The sequence below is a fragment of the Lynx canadensis genome, chromosome E3 (genome assembly GCF_007474595.2).
Source record: "Lynx canadensis isolate LIC74 chromosome E3, mLynCan4.pri.v2, whole genome shotgun sequence".
NCBI classification, from domain to species: domain Eukaryota; kingdom Metazoa; phylum Chordata; class Mammalia; order Carnivora; family Felidae; genus Lynx; species Lynx canadensis.
The window spans coordinates 27021780-27043365 of NC_044318.1; the positions used below are offsets into that span (position 1 = coordinate 27021780).

Here is a 21586-nt window from a genome sequence, read left to right on the forward strand (position 1 = left end):
TTCACCATGAAGATATAAACATTTTTCATATCTATGCACCAAATAGTGCAGGAACCGTCTTTATGAATCAATACACTAGATGCAAGAAAACATAGGCAAGAACCCAGACTGATAAGAAATACTAACACCCCACTCTTAGCATAAGCAAACCAATGAGACAAGGAGTAAACATATAGAATGCTTAAATAATACTATCAATATGACAGAATTGATGGTTATTCATCAAACTTCACTCCTAGAAAAAGACAATATACCTTCTTTTCAACCTTGGGAGAAGTTTTAAAAAAATAATCACAAAGGAAACATCAGTACCTATCATAAAACAGAAACATTACAAACAACACTCTCTGATCGCAATGCAATAAAATTAAAAATTATTAATAAATATTTTAAAGCCATCAGCCTGGAAACTTTTTAAAAAACTACTAAACAAATCATGAGTCCAGGGTAAGTAGAAACCAAAATTAAAGTACTTCTGAAAAATAATGATAATTATTGAAATAATTATGAAATTATAAATAATTATGAAAACATCACATAATGTCAGTGGGGAACTTCAAGCCTTAAATAAGAATATTCAAAGCCTTAAAAACTTTTAGCAATAGAGGCACCTGGGTGGCTCAGTCGGTTGAGCGTCTGATACGTGATTTTGGCTCAGGTCATGATCTCACAGTTTCTGGAATCGAGCCACTGACAGTACAGAGCCTGCTTGGTATCCTCTCTCTCTCTCTCTCTCTCTCTCTCTCTCTCTCTCTCTCCCTCTCTCTCTGTCCCTCCCCCACTTGTGTGTGCTCTCTAAGTAAATAAACTTAAAAAACTCTTTTAGCAATAAAAATCCTTGAGTTTCATTACCAGCTCAAAAAGCTAGAAAAAGAACAACAAAGTAAGCCACGAGGAAATACAGAGAAGGCAATAATAAATACAAAAGCAGAAGTCAATGAGCTAGAGAAGGGAAAAATACACTATCTCATCAATAAATCAAAATTCTAGTTTTTAAAAAAATAATTTACAAGACAAGCCAACCTTTAGCTAGTTTAATCAAAAAAGGAAAAAGCACAAAAATATAACATAAGAAACCAAAGAGAAAAATCATTACTGAAACAGTTTTCTTTGAAAGAATTATTTGTAGGTGTATACAAATAAATTTGAAAGCCCAGATGGACTGGACAATATCCTAGGGAAAGGCAGTTTACAAAGGTTGACCTCATTAGAAACAGAAACCTTTAGTAGACCTGTTTCCCAAGGAGAAGTAGAAAAAACCGTCAAGGAATTACCACATAAAGCACTCCCAGCACCAGATGGTTTCACAGGTAAACTCTACCAAACGTTCAAAGACCACACAGTCATAATTCTCCATAAATTGTCCAGAGCATTGGAAAGGGAGAAAACTTCCTAAGTCTTTTTTGTAGGTATCGATACCTAAACCTCTCAGGGAGAGCGCAGAGAGAGATAAAGAGAGAATTACAAATTTTGTTGCAAAAGTTCTAACATGATATGAGTGAATATCACGTTCAGAAAGTGATACACCATGGCCTAGTGGAATTTATTCCGGGGATGCAAACTTGATTCAGTATTAGAAACTCTAATAACATAACACACAATATGGGGAGAAGAAAATCTACGATTATGTGTAGAGGTATGGAAAATACTGAGAACCGTTCAACAATGTCGACTTATCCTAATAAAAAAACTCAAGAAAATCGGAATTGTTACTTTCTTAACCAGGCACACAACTTTACTATCGTCCTAACGAGGCAACGGAGCCCCCTAGCTCTTACTAATTCAACATTTTACTGGAGGGCTCAGGAAATGTAACTATCAGGCAGACACCAACTTTAACCAAGTGATCAACATTAATGCCACCGGTAATGAAACAAATAGATCCCACACGCGTCCTCATAAGACGTGCTGAGATGAACACATCACTTTTGGGAGTATTCCTGCACAATAGTATAACCTGAATCTAATTCTGAAGAACAGACGTGTCCAAGTTGAGGGATGGTTTTCAAAATAACTGGACTGCAGTCTTCAAAAATGTCAATGTCAAGGTGCCTGGGTGGTTCAGTCAGCTAAGTGTCTTGACTCTTGTTCAGCTCAGCTCTTGATCTTGAGGTTGTGAATTAGAGCCCCAGCATGGAGCCTACATATGTGTTATATATGTGTTTACATACACATATATAATATATATATGTGTACATATATATATATAGTATATATATAGTTGCTAGAATGTTAACAAATAAAAAAATAGAAAATATCAGTGTCACGTGGGGCGCCTGGGTGGCTCAGCCGGTTAAGCGTCTGACTTCGGATCAGGTCATGATCTCACAGCTTGTGAGTTCGAGCCCCACATTGGGCTCTGTGCTGACAGCTCGGAGCCTGGAGCCTGCTTCGGATTCTGTGTCCCCCTCTCTCTCTGCCCCTCCCCCGCCCACACTCTGTCTCTCTCAAAAAATAAACATTAAAAAAATTTTTTTATTTAATGAGAGAATGTCCTTGTTCTTAGGATACACACGCTGAGGTATTAAGAGGGAAAGGCGCATCGTGTCTGCAACTTATTCTCAAACAGTTCAGGAAAAAATAGGTACATATGGAGAGATAGAAATATTAGAAAATGTTAACATCTGAGGAATCTGGGTAAAATTTTTTATACTGTTCTTGCTACTTTTCTGTGTGAAGTTATATCATAATGGAAATTTAACATAAACATAATGATATTAATAACCTACTTTGATTCCCAAAGCCGTTGGATACAATCCCATGACTCCTCGCCTCTTCACAATAAAAACCACCAAGAGTAGTCAACTTGTTGTCCCCACTTCTGCTCTCCCATTCCTTCCTTAGCCAATCCCCATCAGGGCTGAATACCCTTATGGAGATCATCAGTGAACTTCCTGTTGCCAAACCCACTGAACTCTTCCGGCATCTCAGCACCACTCGTGGCTAGTGACCACTCCTTCCTTCTGGAAATACGCTCTTCTTTTGGCCTCCAGGTCACTACATTCTCCCAGATTTCTTCCTTCTTTAGTTGCTGTTCCCTCTTGACATCCATTACTTAATTCGTCTCCTCTTCCTATCTCTAAATTTTAGAATGACCCAACACTCAATCCCGAGCCCTTGCCTCATCTCCAGCCCTCTTTAGTGACCTCAGTCTTGATGGACATCTCTTTGCTGCTGCTTCCAAAGGTATATCCCCAACCCCAACCTCTCATCTGAGCTCCAGATTCAGAAATAGTTCAATCACCTATTTGATATCTCCCATTATAGGATGCTCATCCTATAATTCTACTTAAGATGTCCAAAGTAGAATGCTTAAATATCTCCCCAAATCTATTCGGTGTTCGGTCCTCCTTAGCTCAGTAAATGGCACTACCATCCACCCGTATGGTTCCATCTAAAACCTGGCTGTCTCCCTTGATTACCTCCAACACAGGCCTCTTCTCATTTCTTCACCTCCCTAGGCTCACCTAATCGGAGTTGCTATCATCCCCTGCCTGAACCATCCTCCAAACTGGACTCCTTGCTTCACTCTTGCTCTGTATAGCCCATGCTCCAAAAGAATTCGGAATGATGTTCTAACAGCATAAACCAGATCATGACCCTTCCCTATATCAAAACTCCAGTGACTTCTGTTACTATTAGAATTGGTTTCCTAGAGCTTCCGTAAGAAAATGGGTGGCTTAGAACAACAAAAACCATAGTTGTGGAGGCTAGAAGTATGAAATCAAGGTGTTTGGGGCCATGCTCTGAAGTTTCTAGAAAAGAATCCACCCTTGCTTCTTCCTAGCTCCTGGAGATTGCTACATTCTTTGGCTTGTAGATACATTATCACTTCCCCCCTCTGTCCCTGTCTTCCCACATCCTTCTTCCTTCTGTGTCTGTTTGTGTCTTTGTGTCTCCCCTCCTCTCATAAGGACACCAGTTACCTTGGACTTAGGGCCCACCCTAATCTAGTATGGCCTCATCTTAACTTAGTTTCATTGGCAAAGACCATATTTCTATATGAGGTCACCATCAGAGACACCTCTCTTTCCCCAGTGGACCTTCCTCTAAAGCACACCCTCATTTCCAGTTACTCTGTAGATCAGCACTCTGTTTATTTACTTCAAAGCACTTACCGCAATCTATATTCATCTCGTCTTTATCTTTCCCAGTTTATCATCTGTCTTTCATTACCATTTCAGCATCCAACCCGGTACCTGGTACATGGGAGCTGATCAATGAGTATTTGCTGAATGAAGAAATACATTCGTGTTTGTGTGTGTGACACCCATCTGTTACAATTCCCACAGAACCTGCCCCTGGCTCTCTACATAGTCCTTGAAAGTGTTTATTGAAATCAATTAGCTAATAAATTCTATCAATTTCCTCCATGCCACAATTTATAGTCAAACAAAGAATTCTCCTGAACAGACTTTGTAAGACAACAACAATGGCTCCAATGCTGCCACCGGGGTTCCAAACATTTATTAAGAATTCTGTATTGGGGCACCCGGGTGTCTCAGTTGGTTGAGCGCTCGACTCCTGATTTCGACTCAGGTTGTGATCTCATGGTTCATGGGATTGAGCCCCGTGTGGGGCTCTGTGCTGAGTGTGGAACCTCCTTAGAATTCTCTCTCTCTCCTTCTCTCTCTCTGCTCCTCCCCTGTTCTCTCTCTCTCCCTCTCAAAATAAATGAGCATTTTAAAAAAAGAATTCTGGGGGGTGCCTGGGTGGTTCAGTTGGTTAGGAATCCAACTTTGGCTCAGGTCATGATCTCAAGGTTCGTGAGTCTGAACCCCATGTTGGGCTCTGTGTGGACAGCTCCAAGCCTGGAGCCTGCTTCAGATTCTGTGTCTCCCTCTCTCTCTGCCCTCCCCAACTCGGGCTCTGTCTCTCTCTCAAAGATAAATGAACATTAAAAAATTCAAAGTAAAAGAATTCTGTATCTGGCGTAGGGCAGTCCTAGACTCCTCAATCTTCCCGTGATCAGATACTGTGTAAGTGAACCCACATGCAAAGTGGGACTGGATTCGCCACGACGAAGACCTAAGACCTTCTTCAAGGTCATGTTATGAATAGGCCTGGGTTACAGAAAATTTCACGTGTGTCCACAAAGCATTTGAGAGTTGTGGAGAGCTCGACGTTATCATCAAGGGTCAAGCGTACAGAAACGTGTTGCCCACAGAGGCACATCCTGCTCCCTCACCACCGCAACACGTACCATTAAAGGGGTTTTCAAGGAATGGTAATTCGCGGTACGTCTACTTGAAGCGATTTTGTATTTATTTATTCGACTGAATTATTTATGTTCCTCATAATGAAATGCAACTCGACCCGGCATTGGTTCTCTCACGTCTTCTCTTGCTTTCATTTGGTTTGTTGCCTATGACTATTTTTATGCAAATGAGGTTATGATGACATTAAACATTTTCTCCTGATTTTCCAAGAACAAATATGTTCTCTCCATATGCCACAGTCTTCTTTTGCCTGCATCCATCCTCAAAGCTCTGTCGGCTGATCAGAATTTTTTCTAAATTAACTCCAAGGACATTCCATCTGTAATACTGATGAGCCTGTCTCCCTCTGCAGTGTGCACAGAGCACTCCCATTAATACCTGAATTTAGCCCATTTCGCCCATTCCGCCAGAAGCTTCATGCATCCCCCCACCCCCCAGCTCTCACAGTGCTGTAAATCTCACCTTGTTACAGAGCACCGTGGCACTTCCCCGGCTGCCACTTCGGGGGACATTTACTCACAGAACGAAAACAGCCAAGAACTCCACACATTTAAAAAAAAAAAAAAAAAAAAAAAAAAAAAAAAAAGGCCTGATGATTGCAGAGACATATACTCTATTGATTATATCCAGGGCTGAGAAACAAGGGTTTTCAGGAGAGAATTTCACATAACTAGCCACTAGACAAATCGGGGCGGAATTCGGCAGGCTGCATACACCGGGCTCGTGTAGGCTGGCTTGGGCTTTCTCATGTGGGGTGTGTGTGTGTGTGTGTGTGTGTGTGTGTGAGAGAGAGAGAGAGGGAATTTGTTTCAACTCAGGTGCACTGCTACGGTGAGAGGCAGTAGGTCTGGGCAGGCAGGAGAATCCCCTAGAAGGACACAGGTTGCAGACTGCCAGAGTCCCCAGGTACAGGCATTGTGGGAATTTCTGAATATTACTAGAGGTGAGCTGTTTGCCTATGGTTCAGACATGCCTGCAGTCCTGACATACAGCATCAAAGGGCTGCAGAAGCAAGGACAACCACGACTGTAAATCCCAACGCTGGTTTGACGTAAGGTTATAAATCAAGAATTCCATTTCCCATGGTCACATCTACATCTGGGGAACATGCATTTGGTACTCAATAACCCTGGCCGTTGTAAGCACGCCACAGAGCGGATGCATTTGCATAGACAGGACGAGGTTCACGTTGGGTTTCTCTCTGCAGATTTCAAGTTCCCCGTGCAAGCAACTGGAACTGGCTCCAGGAAGCTCTCTGGAACCGAAATGGAAGGGAATCTTTCCCGCGACCTTGCTTTAATGCATTTAGATGAGAATCCTCTCAGGTTCAAATGAAAGATTAAATTAACTTTGCCAATTCATAAATTTTTGGGCAGCCAGGCTGGCACTGCCTCGAGAAGTGGAGTCCTTTCTTAAAAATTAGCTAAATCTTTGACCCCCGTGCTTACGATGCCCTTGGTAGCACAAACAGCATCTCAGCTGTGACTCTGTCTCTACGTTTGAAACACTCTGGAGGGTTCTCCACCGTTTCACGGGGGTATAATAAAGTACAAAAAGGAAGATCATTCAAAATGAGGTTGGTTTCTTTTTTCTTTTTTTAATACTTAGTGTTTGTTTATTTTTGAGAGAGAGACGGAGCGTGAGCAGGGGAGGGGCAGAGAAAGAAGGAGACACAGAATCCAAACCAAGCTCCAGGCTCTGAGCTGTCGGCACAGAGCCCGATGCGGGGCTTGAACTCATGAATAGCGAGATCATGACCTGAGCGGAAGTCAGACACTTAACTGACTGTGCCACCCAGATGCCCCAAAATGAGGTTGATTTCTATTCAGTTTCATTTATCAAATGGGTGCTCTGGAGGACATGGGATGGGAGGGAACAGGGGTAGGAGGGAAGGTAAACCAATAAGGAAGGATGAGAACTTCCCCAAGCGTGCAAAGTCCTGCCCTGCCCTGCCCTGCCCCTCGTTTTCTCTTCCACCAACTTTCTCCCATCTCAGAAAATGGTGGGGTCCCAAGACGCTCAAAGTTTTAAAAATAAGAATCACGCAGGTGAAATCATACAGGTGAATCAGCTTGTGAGGATGAAGATTTATAGCTCCCCATTCTAGGGGGCTAACTGGGAGGCGAATCTAACTAGCAGGGCCAAAAACTTGACACGGTTTTTTTTTAATTAATTTATTTTGAGAGAGAGAGAGAGTGCAAGCAGTGGAGGGGCAGAGAGAGAGGGAGAGAATCCCCAGCAAGCTCCCGAGGTCACCGCAGAGCCCGATGCGGGGCTCGATCCCACAAAACTATGAGATCATGACCTGAGCCGAAATCGAGAGTCAGACGCTTAACGGACTGAGCTGCTCAGGCACCCCAAGACTTCACAGTTTTAACCCGCAGCCCTGGCAAGTCAAATGCAAGGGCCACACTTCCAGAAACAGGATAAGCCTGCTGAGTATCAATCTGATGAGATACTGGGGTAAGTGGGAAGCTTCAACAAAAACCACAGAAAACAATACTGATGCTTGGCCCCACTCCCCGAGATTGTGAGTCGATCGCTGTCGGGGAGAGTATCGGCATCCCAATGGGGAAAGTTCCCCAGGTGATTTCAATGCCTGGTCAAGACCGAGAACTGCCACGTTGGGAGAATCCATGCCTTTAGACAAGCAGGGATGTGAGCCCTAGAGCTTCCACTTTTCACACTTTTACCCAAAGAACATTCCAGAAGACCCCTGTCTGAATAATCACATTTATTCCAAGATTCCACGGTTGCAAAAAAAAGGCAGGAAATAATGATGAAAATTGGGCCATCTGCCTCTTGACTGTAACGGTCGGGGATTTTAAGGCAGGAGCATCTGACTGAGGCAACAAAGGGTTCTCTTTGTGCTGTGCGGACCCCAGACCAGCCTGAAAGATGAGGCAGAACCTCCTTCGCCCTCCCCGCAGCTGCCCCAGGCCAACGGCCAGCCTCAGAGGCCGGGTGAGGCTCCACATTGGAGCGGCTGCACAGAAAGTCTCAAAACTCAAAACTTCACTGAGAACACGAGGCCACAGCGGAACAACATCCAATCTCTTAAAACTCTCTTACCCTCTCACAGGTTCTCCATGTAAGGAATTAATTCATCGAGAGTGGCCAAGACTTCAGACCAAGGACTCCGTTGAGCCCAGCAACCTACTTCTTTTGCAAGCTCCAAAGAACTTCCTTTGAGAACCATTCTGGGCTTTTCAACATTCAGCCCTTCACACGGAAAAAAAAAAAATATTTTAACATGTGGTGAAAGAAATCATTTCAATTTTTGCAAAGGTAAAGAACACAGATTACAACTGATCCTTGAACTGTCTGAATTGGACTCAAGCAGGGTTTGAATTGCGTGAATGCCTCATTCGCGGATTTTTGGCAGAACAGTCCCGTAAATGTGTTTTCTCTTCTTGATGGTTTTCTTAATCGCATCTCCTTTTAGCTCTAGTTTACTTTATGGTAGGAAGGCAACGTATAATGCATGTGACATATACAATATGTGTTAATCAACCGTTTCTGTTACGAGTTAGGCTTCTGGTCGGCAGTAGGTTATTCGTAGTTAAGATTTTAGGGAGCCAAATGTTATAGGCAGATTGTCGCCTCCGAACCCCCACGTCATTCAAGGGCTGACTGTAAACTGTCTTTTTTAGTCAGATTGCTGTCGATGATGGCAAAGCAGGGGCAGGCGGCGGCTGATAGCATCCCGCCACCTTCTGCTATGCGTCCTATGCCCTCAGAACACCCAACTGACCTTCCTTCATACGGAGGCTATGGTAGATCCCAAAGCTGGGCCTTCTGAGTCAGCTGGGAAGATCCTGGGGAAGTCCTTCCCAGGAGTTCATCCCAGTCTGGCATCTGTCTCAGGCTGGGTCCCCTGGATTTTTGTGCCGACTTGACGACGAGAAAATACTCGTTACGCTAGATTTGAGTTTTCCAAATTAGAGACATACAGCTGTGCCCTACTCTGCAGGTAGATATTTTCCTAACGATTCTGTCATTACACGCAAGGTGTCTTAAGGATAAGGGGTATGTACGATGAAGGATCTTTAAGATGTAACGACAGCTAATATTTATGGATCAGGTATCATTTGTATACGAGAAAAGGCTCAGACGGTGGCCTGGTAGATCAGTCTATGGAGCTCCCAAGAAATAATCGATTTACTCCCCACAACAATTCCATGAAGTAAACACCATCACATCACCACCTTACATATGAGGAAACTGAGGCACTGAAAGGTTCAATAACTTGCCCACAGGCACAGAGCTAGGAAGAGGCAAAGCTAGGCTTGGAACTCAGACAGATTTCCAAGTCCATGCTCTTGACCTCTATAAAAACTCTCGGACCTAGGTTTTGAAGTGATGTAGACACGCTCTTCAGACCCAAGGAACCCACAAAAGTGGGATCGACGTTCACCACAAATACTTTGGGAATGATGGGACATTAAACCAAGGGCACCGCGCCGTTTGCATATTCCCATCACTGTGGGTGAGGACCAGTTCTAGCCAAAGAAGTTCCTTCCTCTAGAGGAAATCAACTCTATGGTAAGACACTCCCTAAACTTATAAATATCGCAGTCTTCGTTTTTTCTGAGTTTTGCCCCCCAAAATACCGTATCCCTTAAAGAGAGTTTCAATTATACCACACCACATACGAGGGGGCCTTATGTGCACCACTTAATCAAGTTCAAAATGCAGTTTCGTGGTGGAGGAATTTTGTTACAGTTGGAAGGGGTAAAAGGGACGAAGAGAAGCAAACGAAGGAAGTAGACGCACGCGGACACACACACACACGCACACGCACACGCACACCTCTCCAAAGAAACTGTCCTGTTCCTCGGACTCAGAATCTCTCTTCCTTCTGACGGTGCCAGCGTGGACTAGAAGGTTCAGGGCACGGCCTGAAGAGGAACCTTGGTGTGCGGGCAAGTGCACAGGCCTCGAAGATGCACACAGAGCTGCGTGTGACTCCAGGCTCCAGCACTTACGGGCTGTGCGACCTCGGGCAGGTTGCTCAACCTCTCCTAAGCTCCTTCAACTCATTTATAAAACAGAGAGGGGAACAGCTCCTTCAGAGAGCAGTTAAATTTAAACAAGATCAATAAAACATGCAGCACAGCGACAAAACATAAAAGGCAGTCAATAAAAGGGAATAATTATCGTGGTTAGTGATTCAGAGACACTCCTAAGCATGCACCGATTTACAACGTCGACCAGCAAGTATTTATGGGACAGTTACCCTCTGTGCCCACATCTGTGAAAGACAAAGTGTAACACCGGACTCTTGACCTTCTTTAAGGTGCGTTCGCTCTACTAGAAAACCAACCTACGAGACACGGGATATTGATCATCGGAGAAACGATTCAGAAAAAAAAAAAAAAAAGCCCAGTCACCGATTCAATAATCAGATGCTTCGTTTTCACAGGCGGCAGAGAACTCGAGTCGGGTAATTATAACACCGTCACCTGCATACACACACAGACTCCGCCCACAATAATACCCACTGGACTCAGATGCTTCTCGAATCTCCATGGTCAGCCCGGATGTCATTCCTGACCTCCATACCCACACGTGCAGCTGTCCTCTGGATATGACACGAAGACGGTCCACAGACATCCCACGGCCAGGTGTGTCCAATGCGGGGACATCGTTGGAATGTAACCGGTAAGAATTTGTGGCAATAAAGGGAAGAGGGGGCTTTCTAAGTGAAGCAAAATGAATTCCAAAGAAACCTGGCATGTGGATTTATAAGCAGGAGGCCAAAGGAGAAACTGAAGATAACAGCAGTAGAAACTGCCCATAAATTACCGACACGATCTGGGAGGAGGAGGCCAGCCATAAAAAGTGTGCAAGGATCTCAGCGGTGGCTTTCGTAAGCACAGACGGATTTCTGTGCTGCTGGGTGGTACCTCCCCCCTATTACCAGATAATCAGGCAAGCAGATCCTTAATACGCCACATGCTACGATACAGAACGGGAGATCTCCGCAAGGGACAGGAGTGGGGTTTTTAAAGCCTTAGCTGGCTTCTGGTGTCACCAAATGTCACCGCCTCGCGCGCACACACGTTGTCACGTGATGAACAAAGCCGGCACATTCGTCTCGTGGTTGCCTCGAGAAACCCCCCCCCCCCCCGAAGGGAAAACGCGGACAAACAAAACTACCGTCTTTGATGCAAAACACGAGCCTTTGCAGGGCTCTCTCACGGTTAACGAAATCACTTCACGCGGTCTCCCAAGCTAGAAACTTCTGACTGTGCCCACTTCATCCATATCCAATTAATGGCCTCATCTGACCGATTCCCAGAAAGTTTTTCTCGAATCTGCCCGCCCGCGTCATCCCTGCCTAGTTCTTGGTTTGCTACAGAGAAACCATTTCCATAAAAATAGTATGATAATAATAAAACTCTATTATTAGAGGGACAATATCCTCCCCATTGGATAAGGCCTAGCACTCGGTTGGCACTCCACAAATGGGTGGATGGAGAAAAGACTAAATATATTCAGCCAACCTGCTACCAGCCCCCATCTGCTGCAACCTATCCTACGCATTCCTGCCAGAGTTAATCATTATCAAATGAAAAAAAAAGGGATTGTACCAAGAGTACCATCTTGCCTCACGCCCTTCGTCGGCATCCACTGACCATGATAAAGTCCCTGCTGGAACCCAGGCTGGCACATAAGTGCCACAATCTGGCCACCTGCCTCCCCTCCCACTTCTCTTTCCGCAATTCACTCTCGAAACTCTGTTCCAGCCCAAAGCGGATGTGCTGTTCCCCGCACCAAGAACTTGCCCAGTCCTCTGGCCCAGGCTGTTTTCTCTTAAATGCCCTGCCTTCTCTTTGGAGGAAAAACTCCCCTCTGGCCAGTATGACCAAGGCTACCTTTGCACTGCTCTCTGACTCCTGTGAACATCCATCTGCCTCCCCACGCTCTCGGATTTCCGAGAGGGCCTGGCTCCTCTCCGTGCTGCCAGCACAGTGCCCGGCAGATTGACTGGAGACTTCCATCAAAAGCCATTTTGGGGGGGGGCGCCTGGGTGGCGCAGTCGGTTAAGCGTCCGACTTCAGCCAGGTCACGATCTCGCGGTCCGTGAGTTCGAGCCCCGCGTCGGGCTCTGGGCTGATGGCTCAGAGCCTGGAGCCTGTTTCTGATTCTGTGTCTCCCTCTCTCTCTGCCCCTCCCCCGTTCATGCTCTGTCTCTCTCTGTCCCAAAAATAAATAAACGTTGAAAAAAAAATTTAAAAAAATAAAAATAAAAATAAAAAAAAATTAAAAAAAAAAGCCATTTTGGGGGCGCCTGGGTGGCTCCGTCAGTTAAGCATCCGACTTCAGCTCAGGTCATGATCTCGCGGTTCATGAGTTCGAGCCCGCGTCGGGCTCTGTGCTGACAGCTCGGAGCCTGGAGCCTGCTTCGGATTCTGTGTCTCCGCCTCTCTCGGCCCCTCCCCCACTCATGCTACTGTCTCTCTCGCTCGCTCAGAAATAAACATTAAAAATTGTTTAAAAAGCATTTTTAATAGCTTTTTTGAAAGAAGAAAGAAAAAAAAAAAACATGAGGCCAAAGGAACAGTGTACAACTTAGAAAAGAAGCCCACATATATGAAACATACAAACTGCATTAAACATAGCACCTCCAAACAAGAGTGATTTACAAGTTTTTTGGCAAAAGCTGCTTTGAAAAGAAACGGACAGCCATTTTACACAAAAGATACCTACCTGGTACCATATTCTCAAATAAACCCTAGGTGGATAAAAGAGCTAAACAGAAGAGTCACGGAAAAGCAACATGAACAGAATAGAATATTTATTAAGTGTTTCCGAGGGATGGTATCTTTCTCGGCTTCAAAGCAGTGAAGAAATGAAATTGGCAAGATTGACAGTTTGGGATTCGTACAGATTTAAACTATCTGTCCGGTGGAAGAAAGAAAAAAAACCACACAGAATTGAAACGAAACGGAAAACAACATTTTGGAAGCCATTTGCGTGCAACAGAAACAAATGGTTAATCCCACCACTATCTAAAACTTCCTTCACATTTATGAGAAAAACAAATTTCTTAAACATGGCATGAGAATAAAACAGTAAGAATTAAAGCAACATAAGCTTCTGTACAAAATTTCAGTTGAAACCAGCTGATTTAAATCCCCCACACTTGGGAGGACTTCACAAAAAGGATCTTGCCCATCAGGGGATACTTTCTCCTGGGCTCGGACTGCATGGGAGGAAGGAAACTACCCCGGCCCCAGACACCTGCCTCCCCTCCACTGACCACGATAAAGTCCCCGCTGGAACCCAGGCGGGCACTTAAGTCCCTCACAATCTGGCCACCTGCCTCCCCTCCAATTTCTCTTTCCGCAGTTCACTCTCGAAGCTCTGGTCCAGCCCAAAGTGGATGTGCTGTTCCCCGCACCCTCAAATCCAAGAACTTGCCCAGTCCTCTGGCCCAGGCTGTCTTCTCTTAAATGCCCTGTGGCACCCCCAGGGCTCAGATGTCAGAGCTTCTACAGGTAAATCCTTTGCCGCTCTTGGATGGCAATGGTTAATCCGCAATTTAGCAAAGGTTAAGTTGGTAACTTTTGCCGTGGAACCCAGAATTTATTTGCAGTGGTACCTCTGGTTTCCCTGTAGGGCCCATGAGCAATCCCTCAAGTTCATCCCCCATTCCACCTTCCAATTCGGCTTCCAGATAGCTGCCAGAACAATCTAAAAAAAGGCAAATGTGGTCACGTCACCGAACCTCTCTCTTCCTTTCTTCTCCCATACTTTCGCCCTGCCTAGCCTGCGCTCAATGTTTTCCTGGTGTAGATTACACTGAATGCTTCATTAAACTTTCATTTTATGAAAATCAAACCTATACAGTCCCGTCTCCTTTCTGTAATCTCCATGTACCTAAACAACAATGATGACACTACTATTTCTTCATGTTTAAATTTTATATCTTTTCAATTGATTTTCTGTTTCTGCGGATGGAGACTGAATGGCCTGATACACCCCACGCCTCCACACACATTTTGCCCGCCTCCTTCTCCTAACACAGCTATACCATAATTTGCGGGTAAGTAAATATCCAGTGTTTACATTTGCGTGACTATATTGTCCCCAGCTGAGCCAGAGTGTATATGCAATTAAAGTTCCTTTCTTAAGAAACTCTTGCTCCCCCCGCCGCATGGCTAACAACTGCTTTGCTTTGTCAGAAGTTTGGTTTTTTTTGCCTTCTGTTTCTATCACTAATTCAGTCCCAAACTTTTGAAAAGAATGGTTAAAAAAAAATCTTGCGAAGACAAGAAATACAAAAATAAACACGTGGGACTACATCAAACTAAAAAGCTTCTGCTCAGCAAAAACCAAAACAAAACAAAGCAAAACACCACCCACAAAATGAAAAGGCAGCCTATTAAATGGGAGAAGATATTTGCAAATCATATATCTGAGAAGGGATTAATATTGAAATGTACTACAACTCAATAGCACAAAAACCCATAAACGATCCAATCAGAAAATGGGCAGAAAAGCTGAACAGACATTGTTCCCAAGAAGGCATACAGGGGGCCGAAAGGCACATGGAAAGATGCTCCCCATCACTCATCATAAAGGAAATGCAAATCCAAACCGCAAGATAATACCTCACACGTGGCTAATATCAAAAAGACAAGAATAAGTTTTGGCAAGAATGTGGAGAAAAGGGAATCCCTATGCACCGTTGGCGGGAATGTAAATTGGTGGAAAAGAGCACGGAGGTTCCTCAAAAAAATAAAGAATAGAACTACCGTAAGACCCAGCAAATCCACTTTTGGATATTTATCCGAAAAAAGAAATGAAAACACGAATTCAAAAAGATGCCTTCACCTCCATGTTCCCTGCAGTATTATTTACAGAAGTCAAGATACAGAAGCACTGTAAGCATCCATCCGTGGATGAATGGATAAAGAAAATGTCTCTCTCTCTCTCTCTCTCTCTCACACACACACACACACACACACACACACACGACTACTATTCAGCCATGAAAAAGAATGAAATCTTGCCATTTGTGACAACATGGGTGGACCTGGAGGGCACATTAGGCTAAATGAAATAATTTGGAGGAAGACAAGCACTGGGTGATTTCACATATATGTGGAATCTGAAAACAAGCTCATCGACAGAAGAGCCTGGTAGTTGCCAGAGGCAGGGGGGTGGGTGAAAGGAGTCAAAAGGAAGAAACTGCCAGTAATAAAGTAAGTCCTGGGGATGTAATGTACGGCGTGGTGACTACAGTTAGTAATAGTGTATTCACATGTGAAAGTTGCTGAGACAGAAGATCTCAAAAGAAAAAACAACCTGTTACCGATGTGCAGACGTTAACTACACTGGTCAGACTTGCCGCGGTCTATTCACAATGTACACACGCGTCATTATGCTGCACACCTGAAACTAATATAATGTATGTCAATTGCCTCAACAATAATAGCAATAATAATAATTATTATTATTATTCTTAATGTAGTCAAAAACATTAGGTAATCAAATAATTCTGTCCCCTGGCCTCCCTTGGAGACATACCTCCTACAGCCCTCCATCCTCCTGTTCCGACGTGGAACGCCTGCTCTCTTGGCCGGCTACACAGCTGTCACCCTGAAATGTGACTCTGGAACATTCCTTCATCGGTTTCCCGGGATCTGCCTTTAGTACCCTCCTGTCTCTTCAATACTATCACCACTCTCTTTCTCACTTTACTCCCTTGTTTTACTGGAGCATATCCTTGAGAAGCTTGCTGAAAACAGATGCAGGGAAGGGGGCAATTGCGGAGACGCTACAGAAATGCAATATATTTACTCTGGGCTCCCTCTTGGCACAAAGAATTCAACGGAATTTGAGGTCGAAAGCAGTGTTTTCAACTCCTCTCCTAGACTTCAGCGTTGCTACTGTGCAATCCAATACCAACGATTTATTTGATCCACATTTTCTCTTTGAAAGCTTTTAGGACTCTCTCCTCCTCCAAGCTGTTCTGAAATTTTACATTTACATATTTTTTAATTTGAAGATCTCACTGGCTTTATTAAATGATTCATTCATGAATCAGGCAGCATCCCAGCTAGAAAACAGAGGGGTGATCTAAGAAGTTGTGCAAAAACATTCACATGCCATGATGTGGGTTTAATTTTTCTTTTCAGTGATTCCACAGACATGGGGCGGGACCTTCTAACCTGAAAGCTTATGAACTACAGTCCTGGAAAATTATGCTACATCATTAACCTGACCATTTTCTTCTGTTTTTTTTAATGTTTACGTTTGAGAGAGAGAGAGAGAGAGAGAGAGGGAGGGAGAGAAGAGCATGAGTGGGGGGAAGGGCAGAGAGAGAGGGAGACACAGAATTCCAAGCAGGCTCCAGGCTCTGAGCTGTCAGCATGGGGCCTGAGGCGGGGGGCTCGAACTCATGAACTGTGAGATCATGACCTGAGCTGAAGTCAGATGCTTCACTGACTGAGCCACCCAGGTATCCTTAATCTGACCATTGTCTTCTGTTTTCTCTGTTCTCTTTCCAATATTCCTATTATTTAATGTCTAACCGGCTGGTCTGCCAGAAGTTTCTCTCAATGCTCTCTTCCACTCTTTTAGTGAATTATTTATTTCCACCTCATTTTTAACTTCCCAGGCTTCTCTGTTATTCTCCAATTATTACTTTACCATAGCACTAGGTCTTGTTCCGTGAATAAAACAAGACATTCCATGATTTGAGCCACCAATTCGAGTTTTCCAGTTTATAGTCTCTTCCTCTTCCAGACGCCTTTTCTATTGTTGTTGCTGTTGTTAAGGCCTTTTGTAACGGAGACTCTCCAGAGACGTCCAGGGATCCTGGCTCTCCTTTCTTATTTCAGACTAAGACAGCTATGTGTAGACAAATGGAGCTTTACAACAGGCACGCCTTACTACTAAGTGAGCTGAACTCTGGGGCGCCTGGGTGGCTCAGTCGGTTCAAGTGCCTTACGTCAGGTCAGCTCATGATCTCACGGTTCCTGGGTTCGAGCCCCATATCGGGCTCTGTGCTGACAGCTCAGAGCCTGGAGCCTGCTTCACATTCTGTGTCTCTCTCTCTCTCTCTCTCTGCCCCTCCCCTGCTTGTGCTCTGTGTCTCTCTTTCTCAAAAATAAATAAACATTAAATATTTTTTTTTAAACATTGAGCTGAACTCAGAAACTTGGGGAGGGGAGCCAACTATCATATCAGTCAGCCTGTTTCTTAGCCTGGTTTCCTGAGAATAGATGCTTCAAACTGTACTCATTTACAGGGGTGTGAAAGTCTGCGGGGGGCAATTAATGATGCTGAGGGGGTCCCTAAATGGTATGTGGCCCTATCCTCTGTCCTAGCCTATATCTTATGAGTTCAAGCCCAGAGTTCACCTTTTCTGGAGAGTAGATCTCCCATATTCTTCCAGGCAGGGAAGGGCAGAACCTGGCTGTGTGGTGTGGGGGAAAGAATCTGGGGATACAGCTTCAATCCCCGTTTTCCAATCTACCTCCCAGCCATCAGAAGTACCCAGGGCCTCCAAAGCCTGAGTCTCTGGGGTTCTGAGATGTGACTGGGCTGCACTCTTCACCTCTTCCCACCCCACCGCACCATATGCAGGAGGCGGGGTCCCGGCCTCATCCAGTTTTCGGTCAGTGACCACTCACCCCTCCTCTTTCGATCTTCCAAAATTGTGTAGGTGTTTCTTCCTTGACGTCATCCCTTAACGTGCTCTGTTGTCCCTTGTAGATTACCATCCTCTCCAGTTCTTTCCGATCATCTTAGTAAATAAAGTTCCAGGAGGGGCCAGATGCAGGTCATATGTCCAAAACACCATGCCAAGTTAACAGAGCGCGACTGAGCCACGCGCCCCCCCCCCCCCCCCCCCGAGCTCGCCATGTTTTTCTTTGTGCCCCCAACTCTGCTGTTGTTCCGGTGCCTGGTCCATCCGTATCTTTCTCCCTTTGACCCTTCATGGGGTGAAAGGGTTGAGATGAAGTTCAGGCATCACGCTGTGTACGTCGCTGGCTTGACACACACCACACAGACCACAATGTGCCAAATCAATCTGCCTACAAGTTTGCCTCCATCCCCAGAGAAGAAGTAAGTCGGCAAGGACGGTGTCTTTGCCGATATTCTGTCTCTAATATGGGGAAAACCAGCTGGCACATAATAGGTGCTCACTAATACCTGTTCAACTGACCCACTTCCAGCAAGCTCCACGTTGGAAACATTTTCATTTCCAAAGGAGTGAAAAAAAAAAAAAAAAACAAACCCACATTGCTCTGTTTATTTGCCAACATCCAAATAAGAAAGGCTAATCAGAGAGCACCAGGAAATGAAAACAGCCAGATGTGTTTGAGAGCAAAAGTCCGGGAACACAAAATAGCTTCCAACAGGGGTGATGTATGTTTTCTTAGCGATTCAAAATGAATATATGTTTATTAGGCAGAGAGAGAGAGATTTAACAGGTTTCTCGGCTAATGCTGCAATTTTAAATCCATTTAAGATAATTTTCTTTATCTTGAATCTATTTCTCTCAGTAACCAGGATACTTAACTGATTTGTACAAAATCCATTTGAAAAAGGAATAATCTACTCTAAGCAAGGACACACTCTAAATGGGAAAAAGGAGACACTACAAATCTAACAGAAAACAAAGAACCCGTTAAGCCAACGTGGACGCCTGCCTAGAAAATAGGTTTTCCTCCAGCATCTTGGTTCTATGACCAACCCCTCTTCTCCATTTCCCAAGGAGAAAACAAATGATTCCTGAATCTGAGCCGGCAGAACAAAGGCCTTTCAAGAGACAATCAAGATGCAAACCACTTGTTTAAAAGGTAAGACTCAATCAAACAGTAGAAGTTGAAACAATCATGGAACATACTTTCTCACCCATCAGCTTGGCAAAGCGTCTTTGAAAGGCGAGTACCCAGTCTGGGAAGGGACGGGTACTATTCCAACTGGAGTGAGGATTGCCATAAACTTTCTAGAGGACAAGATCCCAAAATGTATCACCAGTCTCCAAACGTAGTCCTATGATATGCTACAAGGATTATACTTTTAAGAAGTGTGGATTGAGAAAATAAATACCAAATCACGACACATAAAGATTTGAGTGCGCAGACATCCATCAAATTGTTATTTATGAAACTAGTATTTATGGAAAACTGACAATAAACCAAATTTCCGAAAATGGAAATAATGATGATCATAATGAAGCATAATTAATAACATCAGAGAGTGCTCATGAAATAATATTGAGTGAAAAAAGGACACAAACAATATATCACATAATCATAAATCTGTATAGAAGGCGGACTCAAAGGCAATATACTAACATTTGACAAATTGCAGTCTCTAGGTAGAAATCATGGCGATTTTTGTTTTTTACTTAAAACTGAAGGTTTTGAGGTTGAGGACCTTCCTATACGTTTCTCGGTTCCTTTTATAAAAATTTAAATACTTTATTGGGGGCACCCGGGTGGCTCAGTTGGTTAAGCATCTGACTTCAACTCAGGTCACGATCTTGAGGTTCACGAGATCATCGGGCCCTCTGCTGTCAGCGTGGAGCTCGCTTTGGATCCTCTGTCCCCCGCCCCCACCCCCTCCCACCTGTCCTCACTCTCTCTCTCTCAAAAATAAACATTAAAAAAAAAAAAAGTAAGCAAACAATAATTATAAATTATTTTTAAAAATGTAAATACTTTATTTAGATCATATTTCATGGTCAACAGTACTCGGTCTGTTGACTGTGAAGGAGACTGAGTGAGATCAAAGCTCCTCTGCTAGTTACAAACAACATGAGAACATGTCACAGACTCGGGTCTACACCCAACCCTGTGACGTGGCAAGTCGCTCTGAATGACCCAACCAGAACTTACTTGGTGGGACGATAATCCGGAATGGAACGATCCAGTGAAATTTTTTCACTGAGGTAGGAATTGTAGCCATACTTCTCATGGGGTCCCTTGGCTTTTTCTTCTTCGGCCGGGGAAAGGGTAGCGGGAAGGCCCCCTTTGCCCCGTCCACCATAACCTTCGATGAGCCCAAGGGATTTGGATAAGCCTAGAAAAAGGAGGGAAAAAGAATTATTTGAAAACCACCACATCAGGACACGTCACTCAAACTGAGCTATGGCTTTGATGGAAATTCTACCGTTACCTGTCACAGAGAAATTTACGTCCCCAATTTATCCATCCAGGACTGTGCCCTGAACGCATTCATATTGAGAGGAAGTTCAGGGCAACTGGGAGTTCTGGGGTTGAGTCTAATTCCCAAGAAGAAGCCTCTCCCTCCTTTGGGGAACAGACTGGATGGAGGTCTACAAAAGGGAAGAGATCATCTAAACTGGGAGCAACGCAGACTGAGAAGGACACACACAATGGGACAGAACTGAGGCTCAGCCAGGCCGGCTTTCCTTTCTCCGTGGGGCAATTACAAGCCTCCATATTCCACGAGATACGCGTACAACACGGAATGAGAACAGCCAGTAACAGGGAACGGCCAACCCCGCAGGTGTTTTTGCTTCATTTGAACAGAGAATGACATACAGATTGATTTTATCATGAGTTTAAAGTGTGTAACAACCTGACACAGTTCTTTACCTAATGGTTTTATTTAAATTTCATCTAAATGGCAAAAGGAAATACAGAATGTTTGAGAACAAATCATAGACAGAAAAACCCCATAAGGGTGATAACTGTGCCAAGCAGAGTAGGAGGCCTCTGTAACAAGCCTCACTGAGCAATTGGAAGTTCCCAGAATGGTGGCAGCTTTATACCTACTGTTCCATTATACGATAAACAGCTTGATGGGCAATTTCGAAATCCAAGAGTTACGGGAGGTTTTACTTCAGGCCTAGAAAACTTTTGTTGTTAAGGGCTCTCATTCCCTTTTGCCATTTCAAATATTCAAGCCACTCAGCATACACTCAGGCATGCTCGCGGGCATGCGTGCACACACACACACACACACACACACACACACACCACTTTATCCGTAAGAATCCCATTGCTGCCTCTGGCAGGAAGAGCACAGAGGAGAGACGTCAACCGTGCCCTCAGCTTTCATGATGGGCGGCCCATAAAGCTGAGGAGGATTTGAACCTCCCAGGAAGGCATCCCCAGACCAGTCAAAGGCCAACAAATCTGCTCCGGTCACAGAACGGGGCTCGCGTAATGGCAAGACTTTCCTGCTTCTCTGAAAACAGAAATGTATTTTCTGTTGAGATCAAGATCAAAAAGCAGAGGTCGAGCAAGCATCTCAGACGTGGTCGCAGGTGAACATCATTTTTCTACCTGAGAATCCTTTCCACTGTCCGCTATGACCTCCAGGCACCCTGACATCTTTCCTGCCTGCCATCATCCCAACAGAGGGGC

At 44.4% G+C, this 21586-nt stretch overlaps 1 protein-coding gene across 1 annotated transcript in view; it reads right to left on the minus strand.

The window, feature by feature from the left end:
- Window positions 1–21146, minus strand: part of LOC115503903 (polypeptide N-acetylgalactosaminyltransferase 17-like) — a 92838-nt gene extending 71692 nt beyond the window's left edge. Inside the window, exons 1-2 of the mRNA XM_030300457.1 lie at window positions 21137–21146; window positions 20090–20273 (exon numbers count right to left, since the gene is read on the minus strand). Coding sequence (XP_030156317.1) covers window positions 20090–20273; window positions 21137–21146 — 194 coding nt within the window. The remainder of the gene's footprint in view (window positions 1–20089; window positions 20274–21136) is intronic.
- Window positions 21147–21586: the final 440 nt, after the last annotated feature.